Here is a 23,625-nt window from a genome sequence, read left to right as displayed (position 1 = left end):
TAATAGTGATGGATGGAGATAATCACACTGTATGATATAGTAATAGTGATGGAGGGTGATAATCACACTGTATGATATAGTAATAGTGACGGATGGTGATAATCACACTGTATGATATAGTAATAGTGACGGATGGTGATAATCACACTGTATGATATAGCAATAGTGATGGATGGGGATAATCACACTGTATGATATAGTAATAGTGATGGATGGTGATAATCACACTGTATGATATAGTAATAGTGGCGGATGGTGATAATCACACTGTATGATATAGTAATAGTGATGGATTGTGAATCACACTGTATGATATAGTAATAGTGGTGGATGGTGATAATCACACTGTATGGTATAGTGATAGTGATGGATGGTGATAATCACACTGTATGATATAGTGATAGTGACGGATGGGGATAATCACACTGTATGATATAGTAATAGTGATGGATGGTGATAATCACACTGTATGATATAGTGATAGTGATGGATGGTGATAATCACACTGTATGATATAGTGATAGTGATGGATGGGGATAATCACACTGTATGATATAGTAATAGTGATGGATGGTGATAATCACACTGTATGATATAGTAATAGTGATGGAGGGTGATAATCATACTGCATGATATAGTAATAGTGATGGATGGAGATAATCACACTGTATGATATAGTAATAGTGGTGGATGGTGATAATCACACTGTATGATATAGTAATAGTGGTGGATGGTGATAATCACACTGTATGATATAGTAATAATGGTGGATGGTGATAATCACACTGTATGATATAGTAACAGTGATGGATGGTGATAATCACACTGTATGATATAGTAATAGTGACGGATGGTGATAATCACACTGCATGATATAGTAATAGTGATGGATGGAGATAATCACACTGTATGATATAGTAACAGTGATGGATGGTGATAATCACACTGTATGATATAGTAATAGTCACGGATGGTGATAATCACACTGCATGATATAGTAATAGTGATGGATGGTGATAATCACACTGTATGATATAGTGATAGTGATGGATGGGGATAATCACACTGTATGATATAGTAATAGTGATGGATGGTGATAATAACACTGTATGATATAGTAATAGTGGTGGATGGTGATAATCACACTGTATGATATAGTAATAGTGATGAATGGTGATAATCACACTGTATGATATAGTAATAGTGGTGGATGGTGATAATCACACTGTATGATATAGTAATAGTGATGGAGGGTGATAATCATACTGCATGATATAGTAATAGTGATGGATGGAGATAATCACACTGTATGATATAGTAATAGTGGTGGATGGTGATAATCACACTGTATGATATAGTAATAGTGGTGGATGGTGATAATCACACTGTATGATATAGTAATAATGGTGGATGGTGATAATCACACTGTATGATATAGTAACAGTGATGGATGGTGATAATCACACTGTATGATATAGTAATAGTGACGGATGGTGATAATCACACTGCATGATATAGTAATAGTGATGGATGGAGATAATCACACTGTATGATATAGTAACAGTGATGGATGGTGATAATCACACTGTATGATATAGTAATAGTGATGGATGTTGATAATCACACTGTATGATATAGTAATAGTGGTGGATGGTGATAATCACACTGTATGATATAGTAATAGTGACGGATGGTGATAATCACACTGTATGATATAGTAATAGTGATGGAGGGTGATAATCACACTGTATGATATAGTAATAGTGACGGATGGTGATAATCACACTGTATGATATAGTAATAGTGATGGATGGTGATAATCACACTGTATGATATAGTAATAGTGACGGATGGTGATAATCACACTGTATGATATAGTAATAGTGATGGATGGTGATAATCACACTGTATGATATAGTAATAGTGACGGATGGTGATAATCACACTGTATGTTATAGTAATAGCGATGGATGGTGATAATCACACTGTATGATATAGTAATAGTGACGGATGGAGATAATCACACTGTATGATATAGTGATAGTGATGGATGGTGATAATCACACTGTATGATATAGCAATAGTGATGGATGGTGATAATCACACTGTATGATATAGTAATAGTGACGGATGGTGATAATCACACTGTATGATATAGTGATAGTGATGGATGGAGATAATCACACTGTATGATATAGTAATAGTGACGGATGGTAATAATCACACTGTATGATATAGTGACAGTGATGGATGGTGATAATCACACTGTATGATATAGTAATAGTGACGGATGGTGATAATCACACTGTATGATATAGTAATAGTGATGGATGGTGATAATCACACTGTATGATATAGTAATAGTGATGGATGGTGATAATCACACTGTATGATATAGTAATAGTGACGGATGGTGATAATCACACTGTATGATATAGTAATAGTGATGGATGGTGATAATCACACTGTATGATATAGTAATAGTGATGGATGGTGATAATCACACTGTATGATATAGTAATAGTGACGGATGGTAATAATCACACTGTATGATATAGTAATAGTGACGGATGGTGATAATCACACTGTATGATATAGTGATAGTGATGGATGGTGATAATCACACTGTATGATATAGTAATAGTGATGGATGGTGATAATCACATTGTATGATATAGTAATAGTGACGGATGGTGATAATCACACTGTATGATATAGTAATAGTGCCGGATGGTGATAATCACACTGTATGATATAGTAATAGTGACGGATGGTGATAATCACACTGTATGATATAGTAATAGTGATGGATGGTGATAATCACACTGTATGATATAGTAATAGTGACGGATGGTAATAATCACACTGTATGATATAGTAATAGTGATGGATGATGCTAATCACACTGTATGATATAGTAATAGTGATGGAGGGTGATAATCACACTGTATGATATAGTGATAGTGATGGATGGTGATAATCACACTGTATGATATAGTAATAGTGGTGGATGGTGATAATCACACTGTATGATATAGTAATAGTGACGGATGGTAATAATCACACTGTATGATATAGTAATAGTGATGGATGGTGATAATCACACTGTATGATATAGTGATAGTGATGGATGGTGATAATCACACTTTATGATATAGTAATAGTGACGGATGGTGATAATCACACTGTATGATATAGTAATAGTGACGGATGTGATAATCACACTGTATGATATAGTAATAGTGATGGATGGTGATAATCACACTGTATGATATAGTAATAGTGACGGATGGTAATAATCACACTGTATGATATAGTAATAGTGATGGATGGTGATAATCACACTGTATGATATAGTGATAGTGACGGATGTTGATAATCACACTGTATGATATAGTAATAGTGACGGATGGTGATAATCACACTGTATGATATAGTAATAGCGATGGATGGTGATAATCACACTGTATGATATAGTGATAGTGATGGATGGTGATAATCACACTGTATGATATAGTGATAGTGATGGATGGTGATAATCACACTGTATGATATAGTAATAGTGATGGATGGTGATAATCACACTGTATGATATAGTAATAGTGACGGATGGTGATAATCACACTGTATGATATAGTAATAGCGATGGATGGTGATAATCACACTGTATGATATAGTAACAGTGATGGATGGTGATAATCACACTGTATGATATAGTAATAGTGATGGATGGTGATAATCACACTGTATGATATAGTAATAGTGATGGATGGTGATAATCACACTGTATGATATAGTGATAGTGATGGATGGTGATAATCACACTGTATGATATAGTAATAGTGATGGATGGTGATAATCACACTGTATGATATAGTGATAGTGATGGATGGTGATAATCACACTGTATGATATAGTAATAGTGGTGGATGGTGATAATCACACTGTATGATATAATAATAGTGATGGATGGTGATAATCACACTGTATGATATAGTAATAGTGATGGATGGTGATAATCACACTGTATGATATAGTAATAGTGATGGATGGTGATAATCACACTGTATGATATAGTGATAGTGATGGATGGTGATAATCACACTGTATGATATAGTAATAGTGATGGATGGTGATAATCACACTGTATGATATAGTGATAGTGATGGATGCTGATAATCACACTGTATGATATAGTAATAGTGATGGATGGTGATAATCACACTGTATGATATAGTAATAGTGGTGGATGGTGATAATCACACTGTATGATATAGTGATAGTGATGGATGGTGATAATCACACTGTATGATATAGTAATAGTGATGGATGGTAATAATCACACTGTATGATATAGTAATAGTGATGGATTGTGAATCACACTGTATGATATAGTAATAGTGGTGGATGGTGATAATCACACTGTATGATACAGTAATAGTGATGGATGGTGATAATCACACTGTATGATATAGTAATAGTGACGGATGGTGATAATCACACTGTATGATATAGCAATAGTGACGGATGGTGATAATCACACTGTATGATATAGTAATAGTGGTGGATGGTGATAATCACACTGTATGATATAGTAATAGTGACGGATGGTGATAATCACACTGTATGATATAGTAATAGTGACGGATGGTGATAATCACACTGTATGATATAGTAATAGTGATGGATGGTGATAATCACACTGTATGATATAGTAATAGTGACGGATGGTGATAATCACACTGTATGATATAGTAATAGTGACGGATGGTGATAATCACACTGTATGATATAGTAATAGTGACGGATGGTGATAATCACACTGTATGATATAGTAATAGTGACGGATGGTGATAATCACACTGTATGATATAGTAATAGTGACGGATGGTGATAATCACACTGTATGATATAGTAATAGTGATGGATGGTGATAATCACACTGTATGATATAGTAATAGTGACGGATGGTGATAATCACACTGTATGATATAGTAATAGTGATGGATGGTGATAATCACACTGTATGATATAGTAATAGTGGTGGATGGTGATAATCACACTGTATGATATAGTAATAGTGATGGATTGTGAATCACACTGTATGATATAGTAATAGTGGTGGATGGTGATAATCACACTGTATGGTATAGTGATAGTGATGGATGGTGATAATCACACTGTATGATATAGTGATAGTGATGGATGGTGATAATCACACTGTATGATATAGTGATAGTGATGGATGGGGATAATCACACTGTATGATATAGTAATAGTGATGGATGGTGATAATCACACTGTATGATATAGTGATAGTGATGGATGGTGATAATCACACTGTATGATATAGTGATAGTGATGGATGGGGATAATCACACTGTATGATATAGTAATAGTGATGGATGGTGATAATCACACTGTATGATATAGTAATAGTGACGTATGGAGATAATAACACTGTATGATATAGTAATAGTGGTGGATGGTGATAATCACACTGTATGATATAGTAATAGTGATGAATGGTGATAATCACACTGTATGATATAGTAATAGTGGTGGATGGTGATAATCACACTGTATGATATAGTAATAGTGATGGAGGGTGATAATCACACTGCATGATATAGTAATAGTGATGGATGGAGATAATCACACTGTATGATATAGTAACAGTGATGGATGGTGATAATCACACTGTATGATATAGTAATAGTGACGGATGGTGATAATCACACTGCATGATATAGTAATAGTGATGGATGGAGATAATCACACTGTATGATATAGTAACAGTGATGGATGGTGATAATCACACTGTATGATATAGTAATAGTGATGGATGTTGATAATCACACTGTATGATATAGTAATAGTGGTGGATGGTGATAATCACACTGTATGATATAGTAATAGTGACGGATGGTGATAATCACACTGTATGATATAGTAATAGTGATGGAGGGTGATAATCACACTGTATGATATAGTAATAGTGACGGATGGTGATAATCACACTGTATGATATAGTAATAGTGATGGATGGTGATAATCACACTGTATGATATAGTAATAGTGACGGATGGTGATAATCACACTGTATGATATAGTAATAGTGATGGATGGTGATAATCACACTGTATGATATAGTAATAGTGACGGATGGTGATAATCACACTGTATGTTATAGTAATAGCGATGGATGGTGATAATCACACTGTATGATATAGTAATAGTGACGGATGGAGATAATCACACTGTATGATATAGTGATAGTGATGGATGGTGATAATCACACTGTATGATATAGTAATAGTGATGGATGGTGATAATCACACTGTATGATATAGTAATAGTGACGGATGGTGATAATCACACTGTATGATATAGTGATAGTGATGGATGGAGATAATCACACTGTATGATATAGTAATAGTGACGGATGGTAATAATCACACTGTATGATATAGTGACAGTGATGGATGGTGATAATCACACTGTATGATATAGTAATAGTGACGGATGGTGATAATCACACTGTATGATATAGTAATAGTGATGGATGGTGATAATCACACTGTATGATATAGTAATAGTGATGGATGGTGATAATCACACTGTATGATATAGTAATAGTGACGGATGGTGATAATCACACTGTATGATATAGTAATAGTGATGGATGGTGATAATCACACTGTATGATATAGTAATAGTGACGGATGGTAATAATCACACTGTATGATATAGTAATAGTGACGGATGGTGATAATCACACTGTATGATATAGTGATAGTGATGGATGGTGATAATCACACTGTATGATATAGTGATAGTGATGGATGGTGATAATCACACTGTATGATATAGTAATAGTGATGGATGGTGATAATCACATTGTATGATATAGTAATAGTGACGGATGGTGATAATCACACTGTATGATATAGTAATAGTGCCGGATGGTGATAATCACACTGTATGATATAGTAATAGTGACGGATGGTGATAATCACACTGTATGATATAGTAATAGTGAGGGATGGTGATAATCACACTGTATGATATAGTGATAGTGACGGATGGTAATAATCACACTGTATGATATAGTAATAGTGATGGATGATGCTAATCACACTGTATGATATAGTAATAGTGATGGAGGGTGATAATCACACTGTATGATATAGTGATAGTGATGGATGGTGATAATCACACTGTATGATATAGTAATAGTGGTGGATGGTGATAATCACACTGTATGATATAGTAATAGTGACGGATGGTAATAATCACACTGTATGATATAGTAATAGTGACGGATGGTGATAATCACACTGTATGATATAGTGATAGTGATGGATGGTGATAATCACACTTTATGATATAGTAATAGTGACGGATGGTGATAATCACACTGTATGATATAGTAATAGTGACGGATGTGATAATCACACTGTATGATATAGTAATAGTGATGGATGGTGATAATCACACTGTATGATATAGTAATAGTGATGGATGGTAATAATCACACTGTATGATATAGTAATAGTGATGGATGGTGATAATCACACTGTATGATATAGTGATAGTGACGGATGGTGATAATCACACTGTATGATATAGTAATAGTGACGGATGGTGATAATCACACTGTATGATATAGTAATAGCGATGGATGGTGATAATCACACTGTATGATATAGTGATAGTGATGGATGGTGATAATCACACTGTATGATATAGTGATAGTGATGGATGGTGATAATCACACTGTATGATATAGTAATAGTGATGGATGGTGATAATCACACTGTATGATATAGTAATAGTGACGGATGGTGATAATCACACTGTATGATATAGTAATAGCGATGGATGGTGATAATCACACTGTATGATATAGTAACAGTGATGGATGGTGATAATCACACTGTATGATATAGTAATAGTGATGAATGGTGATAATCACACTGTATGATATAGTAATAGTGATGGATGGTGATAATCACACTGTATGATATAGTGATAGTGATGGATGGTGATAATCACACTGTATGATATAGTAATAGTGATGGATGGTGATAATCACACTGTATGATATAGTGATAGTGATGGATGGTGATAATCACACTGTATGATATAGTAATAGTGGTGGATGGTGATAATCACACTGTATGATATAGTAATAGTGATGGATGGTGATAATCACACTGTATGATATAGTAATAGTGATGGATGGTGATAATCACACTGTATGATATAGTAATAGTGATGGATGGTGATAATCACACTGTATGATATAGTGATAGTGATGGATGGTGATAATCACACTGTATGATATAGTAATAGTGATGGATGGTGATAATCACACTGTATGATATAGTGATAGTGATGGATGCTGATAATCACACTGTATGATATAGTAATAGTGATGGATGGTGATAATCACACTGTATGATATAGTAATAGTGGTGGATGGTGATAATCACACTGTATGATATAGTGATAGTGATGGATGGTGATAATCACACTGTATGATATAGTAATAGTGATGGATGGTAATAATCACACTGTATGATATAGTAATAGTGATGGATTGTGAATCACACTGTATGATATAGTAATAGTGGTGGATGGTGATAATCACACTGTATGATACAGTAATAGTGATGGATGGTGATAATCACACTGTATGATATAGTGATAGTGACGGATGGTGATAATCACACTGTATGATATAGCAATAGTAACGGATGGTGATAATCACACTGTATGATATAGTAATAGTGATGGATGGTGATAATCACACTGTATGATATAGTAATAGTGATGGATGGTGATAATCACACTGTATGATATAGTAATAGTGATGGATGGTGATAATCACACTGTATGATATAGTAATAGTGATGGATGGTGATAATCACACTGTATGATATAGTAATAGTGACGGATGGTGATAATCACACTGTATGATATAGTAATAGTGACGGATGGTGATAATCACACTGTATGATATAGTAATAGTGACGGATGGTGATAATCACACTGTATGATATAGTAATAGTGACGGATGGTGATAATCACACTGTATGATATAGTAATAGTGACGGATGGTGATAATCACACTGTATGATATAGTAATAGTGATGGATGGTGATAATCACACTGTATGATATAGTAATAGTGACGGATGGTGATAATCACACTGTATGATATAGTAATAGTGATGGATGGTGATAATCACACTGTATGATATAGTAATAGTGATGGATGGTGATAATCACACTGTATGATATAGTGATAGTGATGGATGATGCTAATCACACTGTATGATATAGTAATAGTGATGGATGGTGATAATCACACTGTATGATATAGTAATAGTGATGGATGGTGATAATCACACTGTATGATATAGTAATAGTGATGGATGGTGATAATCACACTGTATGATATAGTAATAGTGATGGATGGTGATAATCACACTGTATGATATAGTGATAGTGATGGATGGTGATAATCACACTGTATGATATAGTAATAGTGATGGATGGTGATAATCACACTGTATGATATAGTAATAGTGATGGATGGTGATAATCACACTGTATGATATAGTAATAGCGATGGATGGTGATAATCACACTGTATGATATAGTGATAGTGGTGGATGGTGATAATCACACTGTATGATATAGTGATAGTGATGGATGGTGATAATCACACTGTATGATATAGTAATAGTGATGGATGGTGATAATCACACTGTATGATATAGTGATAGTGATGGATGATGCTAATCACACTGTATGATATAGTAATAGTGATGGATGGAGATAATCACACTGTATGATATAGTAATATTGGTGGATGATGCTAATCACACTGTATGATATAGTAATAGTGGTGGATGGTGATAATCACACTGTATGATATAGTAATAGTGATGGATGGTGATAATCACACTGTATGATATAGTGATAGTGATGGATGATGCTAATCACACTGTATGATATAGTAATAGTGATGGATGGTGATAATCACACTGTATGATATAGTAATAGTGGTGGATGGTGATAATCACACTGTATGATATAGTAATAGTGGTGGTGGTGATAATCACACTGTATGATATAGTAATAGTGATGGATTGTGAATCACACTGTATGATATAGTAATAGTGATGGATGGTGATAATCACACTGTATGATATAGTAATAGTGGTGGATGGTGATAATCACACTGTATGATATAGTAATAGTGATGGATGGTGATAATCACACTGTATGATATAGTAATAGTGGTGGATGGTGATAATCACACTGTATGATATAGTAATAGTGATGGATGGTGAAAATCACACTGTATGATATAGTAATAGTGGTGGATGGTGATAATCACACTGTATGATATAGTAATAGTGATGGATGGTGATAATCACACTGTATGATATAGTAATAGTGGTGGATGGTGATAATCACACTGTATGATATAGTAATAGTGATGGATGGTGATAATCACACTGTATGATATAGTAATAGTGATGGATGGTGATAATCACACTGTATGATATAGTTACAGTCACATATGGGTTATAGGACGTGTGGATGGTGGGAGGCGCAGTCTGTATCCAGCTTTTTCTCTGTCTCCATCTTTTCCTCTGTCTCTTCTCTCCTCCTTACTCCTCCTGCTTCTGGAGGTCACTGTGTCGTCTCTTCTGGTCCAGGCCGAGACCCCCCCTACTCCCTGGTGATGGAATACTGTGTGAAAGGGACCCTGAGGGAGCTGCTGAGACGAGAGCCCGGCCTGTCATGGGACTGTCGCGTCCAGATGTCTCTAGATGCAGCCAGAGCCTTGTACCGGTGCTGTATCCCACCAATCAGGGCCGGGTGCCCGGGGGTGAAATCCTGGAGATGATCTGCATGCCGCCCGCACATGGTGATCACTCGGTGGTAACTGTGACCCTGTATTTATAGATTACATCAGACGGAGATGAAAGCCATCCTACACGGCAGTCTGAGCAGCTCCAGGCTCTGGGTGGACGGGACGTACTGTGTCAAGGTAAAGTACAGCTGCAATCACAGCTTACCACGCCGTCTGACGAGTGCAGCTGCCGGAAGCCTGGACACGACATTGCACAGTATCATACCGGCCACATCATATGAGACACCATTTACTATCCGCAGTTATCAGGGTTTGAGTTATCCAAGACTGAATCATCGATGAGAAGGAATCCAGTGAAAAGTACCGGAGAAAGCAGCGAGCTGGTGTACGTGGCCCCCGAGACCTGGCGAGACATCAACACCTACAACAAGCGGAGCGAGATCTACAGGTAACGGCCCAGCACGGGGTAATGGACAGTGTGGAGACTGGTGGGGGGGCTTCTAGTGTCTGACCACCTTCTCTTGCAGTTTAGGAGTAGTGATTTTCGAGATTGCGGTTGGTGGATTCTCATTACAAGGTGAGTGCGAGCTCTGCAGCACACGAGAGCGGATATTTCATCACCGCAGAGGATGTTGGCGCCACAAGACATCACTCATATAGCCGACAACTGCTCCCCTGCCAGCGCCGTGCAGACGTATCCTCAGGGACCCCACCGGTGAAAGCCACAGAAGCAGCCGTATCGGACGCCGATCACAGCGCTCGTCCTACATCATCTATTCATTGACAGCCATATTTGCTGCTATATTCTGCACGAGGCAGATTGCTAACACATACAGTAATCGGAGCCGGTGCATTTCCCGCGGGCACCATGTTATCCGTCAGCAGTTATCGCTCAGCGTCTCCTGGGCTCAGGCTACACACAGACTTAATGCAGACAGATCGAGCTGCTGCTTTTCTCCATTAAACACAATCACGATTATAGACTGAGCCTCATGCACAGAAATCCGGCTTCATATGTGGCCAAAACCCCCTGACAGGCCGGGCACCGCATAATGTGTAATAGTCACACTCCAGGGGGCACGGCTTTATGATAAAGGGGCGATAATTGGGCGTAAGCCAACTAATAGATGGAGGAAAGCTGGAGCAGTCAGTGCAGCGTCTAATAGACTGGAGTAATACTCAGCCCCGGGGCGCTCCTTGCGCTCCGCTGACGGCCATCGTCCCTTATTACTTATAATGGCGGTATGAAGGTTGGGATCAGGTGCACAATACTGGGAATTACCTACATTTCATCCACTTTTTCAGATTTTTCTGCAGAGAATCATGATGACATTCACCAGAAGCTCCGTACGAGGGTTGATGCCGACCTCCCTACCTCGTGTCCTCCGACTCTTTGGGACGTCATTAGGAGAAGTCTAGCGATGGATCCAATGAGACGTCCCTCGGCTGGAGGTCTGTATGATGGACCCCATAACTTCGTGGCCTCCTCCACACTCTACGATATCTGTAATGGATAAATTAGTTACCATAAGATTGAAGGCAAAGTGTCCACCCCTCACGTCAGTGTGTGGCACCAGGGGTCACCACCTGGGGCCAAGGATGGCGTCCTGTGTTGCCCGACCACCTGGATACAGACAGTTGCGGCTGCTCACGTGTACACCTCAGGAACAGGGATGTGACATTACTGATGGGGCTTGTCACGAAAACACACTTGGTCAGACCTTGCAGCCCTCTGGTGCCCCCTTATCCTGCTGGTCAAACACGGTATTGACCGAGTATAAGCACGGGCGCAGCTGCTCTAATTTATGTCGACTATTGTGGCACGTGATGTGACAGGACGTATATATACCACCAGTTCCTTCCAGGAACGTATATATACCTCCGACCAGCCACCCTCAAACCACAATACCACATAAATACTGGTATACTGCCACCACCGATCGCTTAACAGGCGGATCGGGTACCTGGTAGGTAACGTGAATTAGCGGGTGAGGAACGTGTTTGCTCGACATAGGACAAGAAGAACGAAGCTGGTAAATAATAATGATTTACTCCCGAAAGTGGGCAGTGTTTACAAAAGATATACAAAATATTATAAAAGAGACAATTTACATATATGCATAAAACAGTTATTAAAATAAAAGAGATAAGTGATAGCAAAACCTGCGCCACGAGGTGATGGTATCAGATTCTGTGGGGGGACGGCTCCCCGGAAATTAGATGTGATTCCTCCACGCAGCGAAGGGTGCATGCGTCTGACGTCCCAGGTAAGAATGAAGTAAAATGTATTTTTGTCCGAGTTTTAAAAATGAGAGATGTCCTAAATTTCCACCCCCTGTCCATTTGTAAGACATAGGACTCACTGTAGCTTTCCCCAACCCTCAGGAATTTTTAGGACGCCATAAAACCTCAGCCCAGAGCAAGTATACTGGTATACCCAGGATTTTTCCCTCCAATTCTTTTGTTTAGCTTTATAAATGTTTAATGTCGATTTTTATAATGCACATGACGGTCACAAACACAGGGACCACTTTTTTGGAATGCTCACCTTTTTCCCATTATAATAGTATGTCTTGCATAACTGAGAAACGACCGGGAACTGGGGAAATGGATTCTGAGCTTCTGAGAATCATAGAGATTTCATATTTGATATCAATCTTCATGAATAGTGGTGACGGCAAACATGATGTCTCCATCTTGGATGTGGGACCCCCCCACACCAAGATATGAAATCTGAAGGATTTTTAGGTCTTCTGCAGCTGGGTGGGTTCACAAAACTGAGCCCCCGGGTGAGGTAAACACCATCGGTGTCTCCTAAGGTTTTGGCCCTTTGCTAAAAACCAGAATGGCCTTTTTTCCAAGTCATTCTTCTCAGGGACGTCAGACGCATGCCCTACACGCTGCGTGGAAGAATCACATCTAATTTCCGGGGAGCCGTCCCCACCACAGAATCTGAGACCATCACCTTGAAAAGCAGGTTTTGCTATTACTTATCCCTTTTATTTTAATAACTGTTTATGCATATATGTAAATTGTCTCTTTTATAATATCTTGTATATCTTTTGTAAACACTCCCCCCTTTTGGGAGTAAATCATTATTATTTACCAGTTTCATTCTTCTTGTCCTAAGCAGAGCAAACACGTTCCTCACCCGCTAATTCACGTTACCTACCAGGTACCCGATCCGCCTGTTAAGCGATCGGTGGTGGCAGTATACCAGTATTTATGTGGTATTGTGGTTTGAGGGTGGCTGGTCGGAGGTATATATACGTTCCTGGAAGGAACTGATGGTATATATACGTCCTGTCACATCACGTGCGACATAAAATAGAGCAGCTGCACCCGTGCTTATCCTTGGTCAATACCGTGTTTGACCAGCAGGATAAGGGGGCGCCAGAGGGCTGCAAAGTCTGACCCAAAAGTGGGTGTTGTTTCGTGACAATGGCCGTTCTGGTTTTTAGTAAGGGGCCAAAACTCTAGGAGACACCCATGTTGTTTACCTCACATGGGGGCTCGGTTTTGTGAACCCACCCAGCTGCATAAGACATAAAAATCCTTCAGATTTCATATCTTGGTATGGGGGAGTCCCACATCCAAGATGGAGACATCATGTTTGCCGTCACCAATATTCATGAAGATGGATATCAAATATGATATCTCTATGACGCTCAGAAGCTCAGAACCCATTTTCCAGGTTCCTGGTGGTTTTCCAGCCACGAAAACCACACCATCACAATTGGAAAAAGGTGAACATCTCAAAAATGTGGTCCCTGTGTTTGTGACAGTCATGGGCATTATTAAAATCGACATTAAAAGTTTGTACAGTTAGACAATAGGATTTTGGAGGGAAAATCCAGGGTATACCAGTATGCTTGCTGACGTTTTATGGCGGTAATAAAAATTCCTTGTTAGGGGGAAAGCAAGAGTGAGTTCTATGTAGCCTCTTCCAAATGTGCAGGGGGGTGGAGATTTAAGACATCTCTAATTTTTTAAAACTAGGACAAAAATACATTTTGCCTGACAGGGCTTCCCATATATCAGGATGGGGTCGGAGTATCCCATGGGGGGCTCAGCATTGTAGATGATAGGAGCTGTGATGTGCCCAGCGGTTACCACAGCACCCATCATCTACAATGTACACCACTCCATGCCTGCATGGTCGCCTCCTCTATGGAGTGATGGAGAAAGAATAGATATAATCTAATCTCTATATAATAGATCCCTCTGAGTGTAATGACTCTATATAATAGATCCATTTGTGTGTAATGACTCTATATAATAGATCCCTCTGTGTGTAATGACTCTATATAATAGATCCCTCTGTGTGTAATGACTCTATATAATAGATCCCTCTGCGTGTAATGACTCTATATAATAGATCCCTCTGTGTGTAATGATTCTATATAATAGACCCCTCTGTGTGTAATGACTCTATATAATAGATCCCTCTGTGTGTAATGACTCTATATAATAGATCCCTCTGTGTGTAATGACTCTATACAATAGATCCCTCTGTGTGTAATGACTCTATATAATAGATCCCTCTGTGTGTAATGACTCTATATAATAGATCCCTCTGTGTGTAATGACTCTATATAATAGATCCCTCTGCGTGTAATGACTCTATATAATAGATTCATCTGTGTGTAATGACTCTATATAATAGATCGCTCTGTGTGTAATGACTCTATATAATAGATCCCTCTGTGTGTAATGACTCTATATAATAGATCCCTCTGCGTGTAATGACTATATAATAGATCCCTCTGCGTGTAATGACTATATAATAGATCGCTCTGCGTGTAATGACTCTATATAATAGATCGCTCTGTGTGTAATGACTCTATATAATAGATCGCTCTGTGTGTAATGACTCGATATAATAGATCCCTCTGTGTGTAATGACTCTATATAATAGATCGCTCTGTGTGTAATGACTCTATATAATAGATCTCTCTGTGTGTAATGACTCTATATAATAGATCCCTCTGCGTGTAATGACTCTATATAATAGAGATCCCTCTGCGTGTAATGACTCTATATAAGAGAGATCCCTCTGTGTGTAATGACTCTATATAATAGATCCCTCTGTGTGTAATGACTCTATATAATAGATCCCTCTGTGTGTAATGACTCTATATAATAGATCCCTCTGCGTGTAATGACTCTATATATTAGATCCCTCGGCGTGTAATGACTCTATATAATAGATCCCTCTGTGTGTAATGGCTCTATATAATAGATCCCTCTGCGTGTAATGGCTCTATATAATAGATCCCTCTGTGTGTAATGATTCTATATAATAGACCCCTCTGTGTGTAATGACTCTATATAATAGATCCCTCTGTGTGTAATGACTCTATATAATAGATCCCTCTGTGTGTAATGACTCTATACAATAGATCCCTCTGTGTGTAATGACTCTATATAATAGATCCCTCTGTGTGTAATGACTCTATATAATAGATCCCTCTGTGTGTAATGACTCTATATAATAGATCCCTCTGCGTGTAATGACTCTATATAATAGATCCCTCTGCGTGTAATGACTCTATATAATAGATCCTTCTGCGTGTAATGACTCTATATAATAGATCCCCCTGTGTGTAATGACTCTATATAATAGATCCCTCTGTGTGTAATGACTCTATAATAGATCCCTCTGCGTGTAATGACTCTATATAATAGAGATCCCTCTGTGTGTAATGACTCTATAAAATAGAGATCCCTCTGCGTGTAATGACTCTATATAATAGATCCCTCTGCGTGTAATGGCTCTAAATAATACATCCCTCTGGTGTAATGGCTCTATATAATAGATCACGCTGCGTGTAATGACTCTATATAATAGATTCCTCTGCGTGTAATGACAATATAATAGATCCCTCTGCGTGTAATGACTCTATATAATAGATCCCTCTGCGTGTAATGACTCTATATAATAGATCCCTCTGCGTGTAATGACTCTATATAAAAGATCCCTCTGCGTGTAATGACTATATAATAGATCACTTTGCGTGTAATGACTCTATATAATCGATCCCTCTGCGTGTAATGACTCTATATAATCGATCCCTCTCCGTGTAATGACTCTATATAATAGATCACTCTGCGTGTATTGACTCTATATAATAGATCACTCTGCGTGTAATGACTCTATATAATAGATCCCTCTGTGTGTAATGACTCTATAGAATAGATCCCTCTGTGTGTAATGACTCTATAGAATAGATCCCTCTGTGTATAATAACTCTATAGAATAGATCCCTCTGTGTGTAATGACTCTATAGAATAGATCCCTCTGTGTGTAATGACTCTATAGAATAGATCCCTCTGCGTGTAATGACTCTATATAATAGATCCCTCTGTGTGTAATGACTCTATATAATAGATCACGCTGCGTGTAATGACTCTATATAATATATCCCTCTGCGTGTAATGACTCTATATAATAGATCACGCTGCGTGTAATGACTCTATATAATAGATCCCTCTGCGTGTTATGACTCTATATAATAGATCACGCTGCGTGTAATGACTCTATATAATAGATCCCTCTGCGTGTAATGACTCTATATAATAGATCCCTCTACGTGTAATGACTCTATATAATAGATCCCTCTGCATGTAATGACTCTATATAATAGATCCCTCTGCGTGTAATGACTACATAATAGATCCCTCTGCGTGTAATGACTCTATATAATAGATCCCTCTGCGTGTAATGACTCTATATAATAGATCACTCTGCGTGTAATGACTCTATATAATAGATCCCTCTGCGTGTAATGACTCTATATAATAGATCCCTCTGTGTGTAATGACTCTATATAATAGATCCCTCTGTGTGTAATGACTCTATATAATAGATCCCTCTGCGTGTAATGACTCTATATAATAGATCACTCTGCGTGTAATGACTCTATATAATAGATCCCTCTGTGTGTAATGACTCTATATAATAGATCCCTCTGTGTGTAATGACTCTATATAATAGATCCCTCTGTGTGTAATGACTCTATATAATAGATCCCTCTGCGTGTAATGACTCTATATAATAGATCCCTCTGCGTGTAATGACTCTATATAATAGATCACGCTGCGTGTAATGACTCTATATAATAGATACCTCTGCGTGTAATGACTCTATATAATAGATCACGCTGCGTGTAATCACTCAATATAATAGATCCCTCTGCGTGTAATGACTCTATATAATAGATCCCTCTGCGTGTAATGACTCTATATAATAGATCCCTCTGCGTGTAATGACTCTATATAATAGATCCCTCTGCGTGTAATGACTCTACATAATAGATCCCTCTGCGTGTAATGACTCTACATAATAGATCCCTCTGCGTGTAATGACTCTATATAATATATCCCTCTGCGTGTAATGACTCTATATAATAGATCACTCTGCGTGTAATGACTCTATATAATAGATCCCTCTGCGTGTAATGACTCTATATAATAGATCCCTCTGTGTGTAATGACTCTATATAATAGATCCCTCTGTGTGTAATGACTCTATATAATAGATCCCTCTGCGTATAATGACTCTATATAATAGATCACTCTGCGTGTAATGACTCTATATAATAGATCCCTCTGTGTGTAATGACTCTATATAATAGATCCCTCTGTGTGTAATGACTCTATATAATAGATCCCTCTGTGTGTAATGACTCTATATAATAGATCCCTCTGCGTGTAATGACTCTATATAATAGATCCCTCTGCGTGTAATGACTCTATATAATAGACCCCTCTGCGTGTAATGACTCTACATAATAGATCCCTCTGCGTGTAATGACTCTACATAATAGATCCCTCTGCGTGTAATGACTCTATATAATAGATCCCTCTGCGTGTAATGACTCTATATAATAGATCACTCTGCATGTAATGACTCTATATAATAGATCCCTCTGCGTGTAATGACTCTATATAATAGATCCCTCTGTGTGTAATGACTCTATATAATAGATCCCTCTGTGTGTAATGACTCTATATAATAGATCCCTCTGCGTATAATGACTCTATATAATAGATCACTCTGCGTGTAATGACTCTATATAATAGATCCCTCTGTGTGTAATGACTCTATATAATAGATCCCTCTGTGTGTAATGACTCTATATAATAGATCCCTCTGTGTGTAATGACTCTATATAATAGATCCCTCTGCGTGTAATGACTCTATATAATAGATCCCTCTGTGTGTAATGACTCTATATAATAGATCCCTCTGTGTGTAATGACTCTATATAATAGATCCCTCTGTGTGTAATGACTCTGTATAACAGATCCCTCTGTGTGTAATGACTCTATATAATAGATCCCTCTGTGTGTAATGACTCTATATAATAGATCCCTCTGTGTGTAAGGACTCTATATAATAGATCGCTCTGTGTGTAATGACTCTATATAACAGATCCCTCTGTGTGAAATGAATCTATATAACAGATCCCTCTGTGTGTAATGACTCTATATAATAGATCCCTCTGCGTGTAATGACTCTATATAATGGATCCCTCTGTGTGTAATGACTCTATATAATGGATCCCTCTGCGTGTAATGACTCTATATAATAGATCCCTCTGCGTGTAATGACTCTATATAATGGATCCCTCTGCGTGTAATGACTCTATATAATAGATCCCTCTGCGTGTAATGACTCTATATAATAGACCCCTCTGCGTGTAATGACTCTGTATAATAGATCCCTCTGCATGTAATGACTCTATATAATAGATCCCTCTGCGTGTAATGACTCTATATAATAGATCCCTCTGCGTATAATGACTCTATATAATAGATCCCTCTGCGTGTAATGACTCTATATAATAGATCCCTCTGCGTGTAATTACTATATAATAGATCCCTCTGCGTGTAATGACTCTATATAATACATCGCTCTGCGTGTAATGACTCTATGTAATAGATCCCTCTGCGTGTAATGACTCTATATGATAGATCCCTCTGCGTGTAATGACTCTATATAATAGATCCTTCTGCGTGTAATGACTCTATATAATAGATCCCTCTGTGTGTAATGACTCTATATAATAGATCCCTCTGCGTGTAATGACTCTATAATAGATCCCTCTGCATGTAATGACTCTATATAATATAGATCCCTCTGTGTGTAATGACTCTATATAATAGAGATCCCTCTGCGTGTAATGACTCTATATAATAGATCCCTCTGCGTGTAATGACTCTATATAATAGATCACTCTGTGTGTAATGACTCTATATAATCGATTCCTCTGCGTGTAATGACTCTATATAATAGATCCCTCTGCGTGTAATGACTCTATATAATAGATCACTCTGCGTGTATTGACTCTATATGATAGATCACTCTGCGTGTAATGACTCTATATAATAGATCCCTCTGCGTGTAATGACTCTATAGAATAGATCCCTCTGTGTGTAATGACTCTATAGAATAGATCCCTCTGTGTGTAATAACTCTATAGAATAGATCCCTCTGTGTGTAATGACTCTATAGAATAGATCCCTCTGCGTGTAATGACTCTATAGAATAGATCCCTCTGCGTGTAATGACTCTATATAATAGATCCCTCTGTGTGTAATGACTCTATATAATAGATCACGCTGCGTGTAATGACTCTATATAATAGATCCCTCTGCGTGTAATGACTCTATATAATAGATCCCTCTGCGTGTAATGATTCTATATAATAGATCACTCTGCGTGTATTGACTCTATATAATAGATCACTCTGTGTGTAATGACTCTATATAATAGATCCCTCTGTGTGTAATGACTCTATAGAATAGATCCCTCTGTGTGTAATGACTCTATAGAATAGATCCCTCTGTGTGTAATGACTCTATAGAATAGATCCCTCTGTGTGTAATGACTCTATAGAATAGATCCCTCTGCGTGTAATGACTCTATATAATAGATCCCTCTGTGTGTAATGACTCTATATAATAGATCACGCTGCGTGTAATGACTCTATATAATAGATCCCTCTGCGTGTAATAATTCTATATAATAGATCACGCTGCGTGTAATGACTATATAATAGATCCCTCTGCGTGTAATGACTCTATATAATAGATCACGCTGCGTGTAATGACTCTATATAATAGATCCCTCTGCGTGTAATGACTCTATATAATAGATCACGCTGCGTGTAATGACTCTATATAATAGATCCCTCTGCGTGTAATGATTCTATATAATAGATCCCTCTGCGTGTAATGACTCTATATAATAGATCCCTCTGTGTGTAATGACTCTATATAATAGATCCCTTTGCGTGTAATGACTCTATATAATAGATCCCTCTGCGTGTAATGACTCTATATAATAGATCCCTCTGCGTGTAATGACTCTATATAATAGATCACTCTGCGTGTAACGACTCTATATAATAGATCCCTCTGCGTGTAATGACTCTATATAATAGATCCCTCTACGTGTAATGACTCTATATAATAGATCCCTCTGCGTGTAATGACTCTATATAATAGATCCCTCTGCGTGTAATGACTCTATATAATAGATCCCTCTGCGTGTAATGACTCTACATAATAGATCCCTCTGCATGTAATGACTCTATATAATAGATCCCTCTGCGTGTAATGACTCTATATAATAGATCACTCTGCGTGTAATGACTCTATATAATAGATCCCTCTGCGTGTAATGACTCTATATAATAGATCCCTCTGTGTGTAATGACTCTATATAATAGATCCCTCTGTGTGTAATGACTCTATATAATAGATCCCTCTGCGTGTAATGACTCTATATAATAGATCACTCTGCGTGTAATGACTCTATATAATAGATCCCTCTGTGTGTAATGACTCTATATAATAGATCCCTCTGTGTGTAATGACTCTATATAATAGATCCCTCTGTGTGTAATGACTCTATATAATAGATCCCTCTGCGTTTAATGACTCTATATAATAGATCCCTCTGCGTGTAATGACTCTATATAATAGATGACGCTGCGTGTAATGACTCTATATAATAGATCCCTCTGCGTGTAATGACTCTATATAATAGATCACGCTGCATGTAATGACTCAATATAATAGATCCCTCTGCGTGTAATGACTCTATATAATAGATCCCTCTGCGTGTAATGACTCTATATAATAGATCCCTCTGCGTGTAATGACTCTGTGTAATAGATCCCTCTGTGTGTAATAACTCTACATAATAGATCCCTCTGCGTGTAATGACGCTACATAATAGATCACTCTGCGTGTAATGACTCTATATAATAGATCCCTCTAAGTGTAATGACTCTATATAATAGATCACTCTGCGTGTAATGATTCTATATAATAGATCCCTCTGCGTGTAATGACTCTATATAATAGATCCCTCTGTGTGTAATGACTCTATATAATAGATCCCTCTGTGTGTAATGACTCTATATAATAGATCCCTCTGCATGTAATGACTCTATATAATAGATCACTCTGCGTGTAATGACTCTATATAATAGATCCCTCTGTGTGTAATGACTCTATATAATAGATCCCTCTGTGTGTAATGACTCTATATAATAGATCCCTCTGTGTGTAATGACTCTATATAATAGATCCCTCTGCGTGTAATAACTCTATATAATAGATCCCTCTGTGTGTAATGACTCTATATAATAGATCCCTCTGTGTTTAATGACTCTATATAATAGATCCCTCTGTGTGTAATGACTCTGTATAACAGATCCCTCTGTGTGTAATGACTCTATATAATAGATCCCTCTGTGTGTAATGACTCTATATAATAGATCCCTCTGTGTGTAAGGACTCTATATAATAGATCGCTCTGTGTGTAATGACTCTATATAACAGATCCCTCTGTGTGTAATGAATCTATATAACAGATCCCTCTGTGTGTAATGACTCTATATAATAGATCCCTCTGCGTGTAATGACTCTATATAATAGATCCCTCTGCGTGTAATGACTCTATATAATGGATCCCTCTGCGTGTAATGACTCTATATAATAGATCCCTCTGCGTGTAATGACTCTATATAATAGACCCCTCTGCGTGTAATGACTCTATATAATAGATCCCTCTGCATGTAATGACTCTATATAATAGATCCCTCTGCGTGTAATGACTCTATATAATAGATCCCTCTGCGTATAATGACTCTATATAATAGATCCCTCTGCGTGTAATGACTCTATATAATAGATCCCTCTGCGTGTAATGACTCTATATAATAGATCCCTCTGCGTGTAATGACTATATAATAGATCCCTCTGCGTGTAATGACTCTATATAATAGATCCCTCTGCGTGTAATGACTCTATATAATAGATCCCTCTGCGTGTAATGACTCTATATAATACATCGCTCTGCGTGTAAAGACTCTATGTAATAGATCCCTCTGCGTGTAATGACTCTATATGATAGATCCCTCTGCGTGTAATGACTCTATATAATAGATCCTTCTGCGTGTAATGACTCTATATAATAGATCCCTCTGTGTGTAATGACTCTATATAATAGATCCCTCTGCGTGTAATGACTCTATAATAGATCCCTCTGCATGTAATGACTCTATATAATATAGATCCCTCTGTGTGTAATGACTCTATATAATAGAGATCCCTCTGCGTGTAATGACTCTATATAATAGATCCCTCTGCGTGTAATGGCTCTATATAATACATCCCTCTGGTGTAATGGCTCTATATAATAGATCCCTC

General features: G+C 37.5%; 1 protein-coding gene across 1 annotated transcript in view; it reads left to right on the top strand.

The window, feature by feature from the left end:
- LOC141175967 (mixed lineage kinase domain-like protein) overlaps window positions 1-23,625 on the top strand; it is a 292,720-nt gene that overhangs the window by 217,396 nt on the left and 51,699 nt on the right. The window contains exons 6-10 of the mRNA XM_073659956.1: window positions 10,739-10,874; window positions 10,989-11,073; window positions 11,199-11,344; window positions 11,424-11,473; window positions 12,202-12,348. Of these exons, the coding sequence (XP_073516057.1) occupies window positions 10,739-10,874; window positions 10,989-11,073; window positions 11,199-11,344; window positions 11,424-11,473; window positions 12,202-12,348 (564 nt within the window). The remainder of the gene's footprint in view (window positions 1-10,738; window positions 10,875-10,988; window positions 11,074-11,198; window positions 11,345-11,423; window positions 11,474-12,201; window positions 12,349-23,625) is intronic.

The sequence above is a fragment of the Phyllobates terribilis genome, unplaced genomic scaffold (assembly GCF_046119375.1).
Source record: "Phyllobates terribilis strain yellow unplaced genomic scaffold, ASM4611937v1 Scaffold_14__1_contigs__length_39327217, whole genome shotgun sequence".
NCBI classification, from domain to species: domain Eukaryota; kingdom Metazoa; phylum Chordata; class Amphibia; order Anura; family Dendrobatidae; genus Phyllobates; species Phyllobates terribilis.
This window is presented reverse-complemented; position numbering and strand designations above follow the sequence as displayed.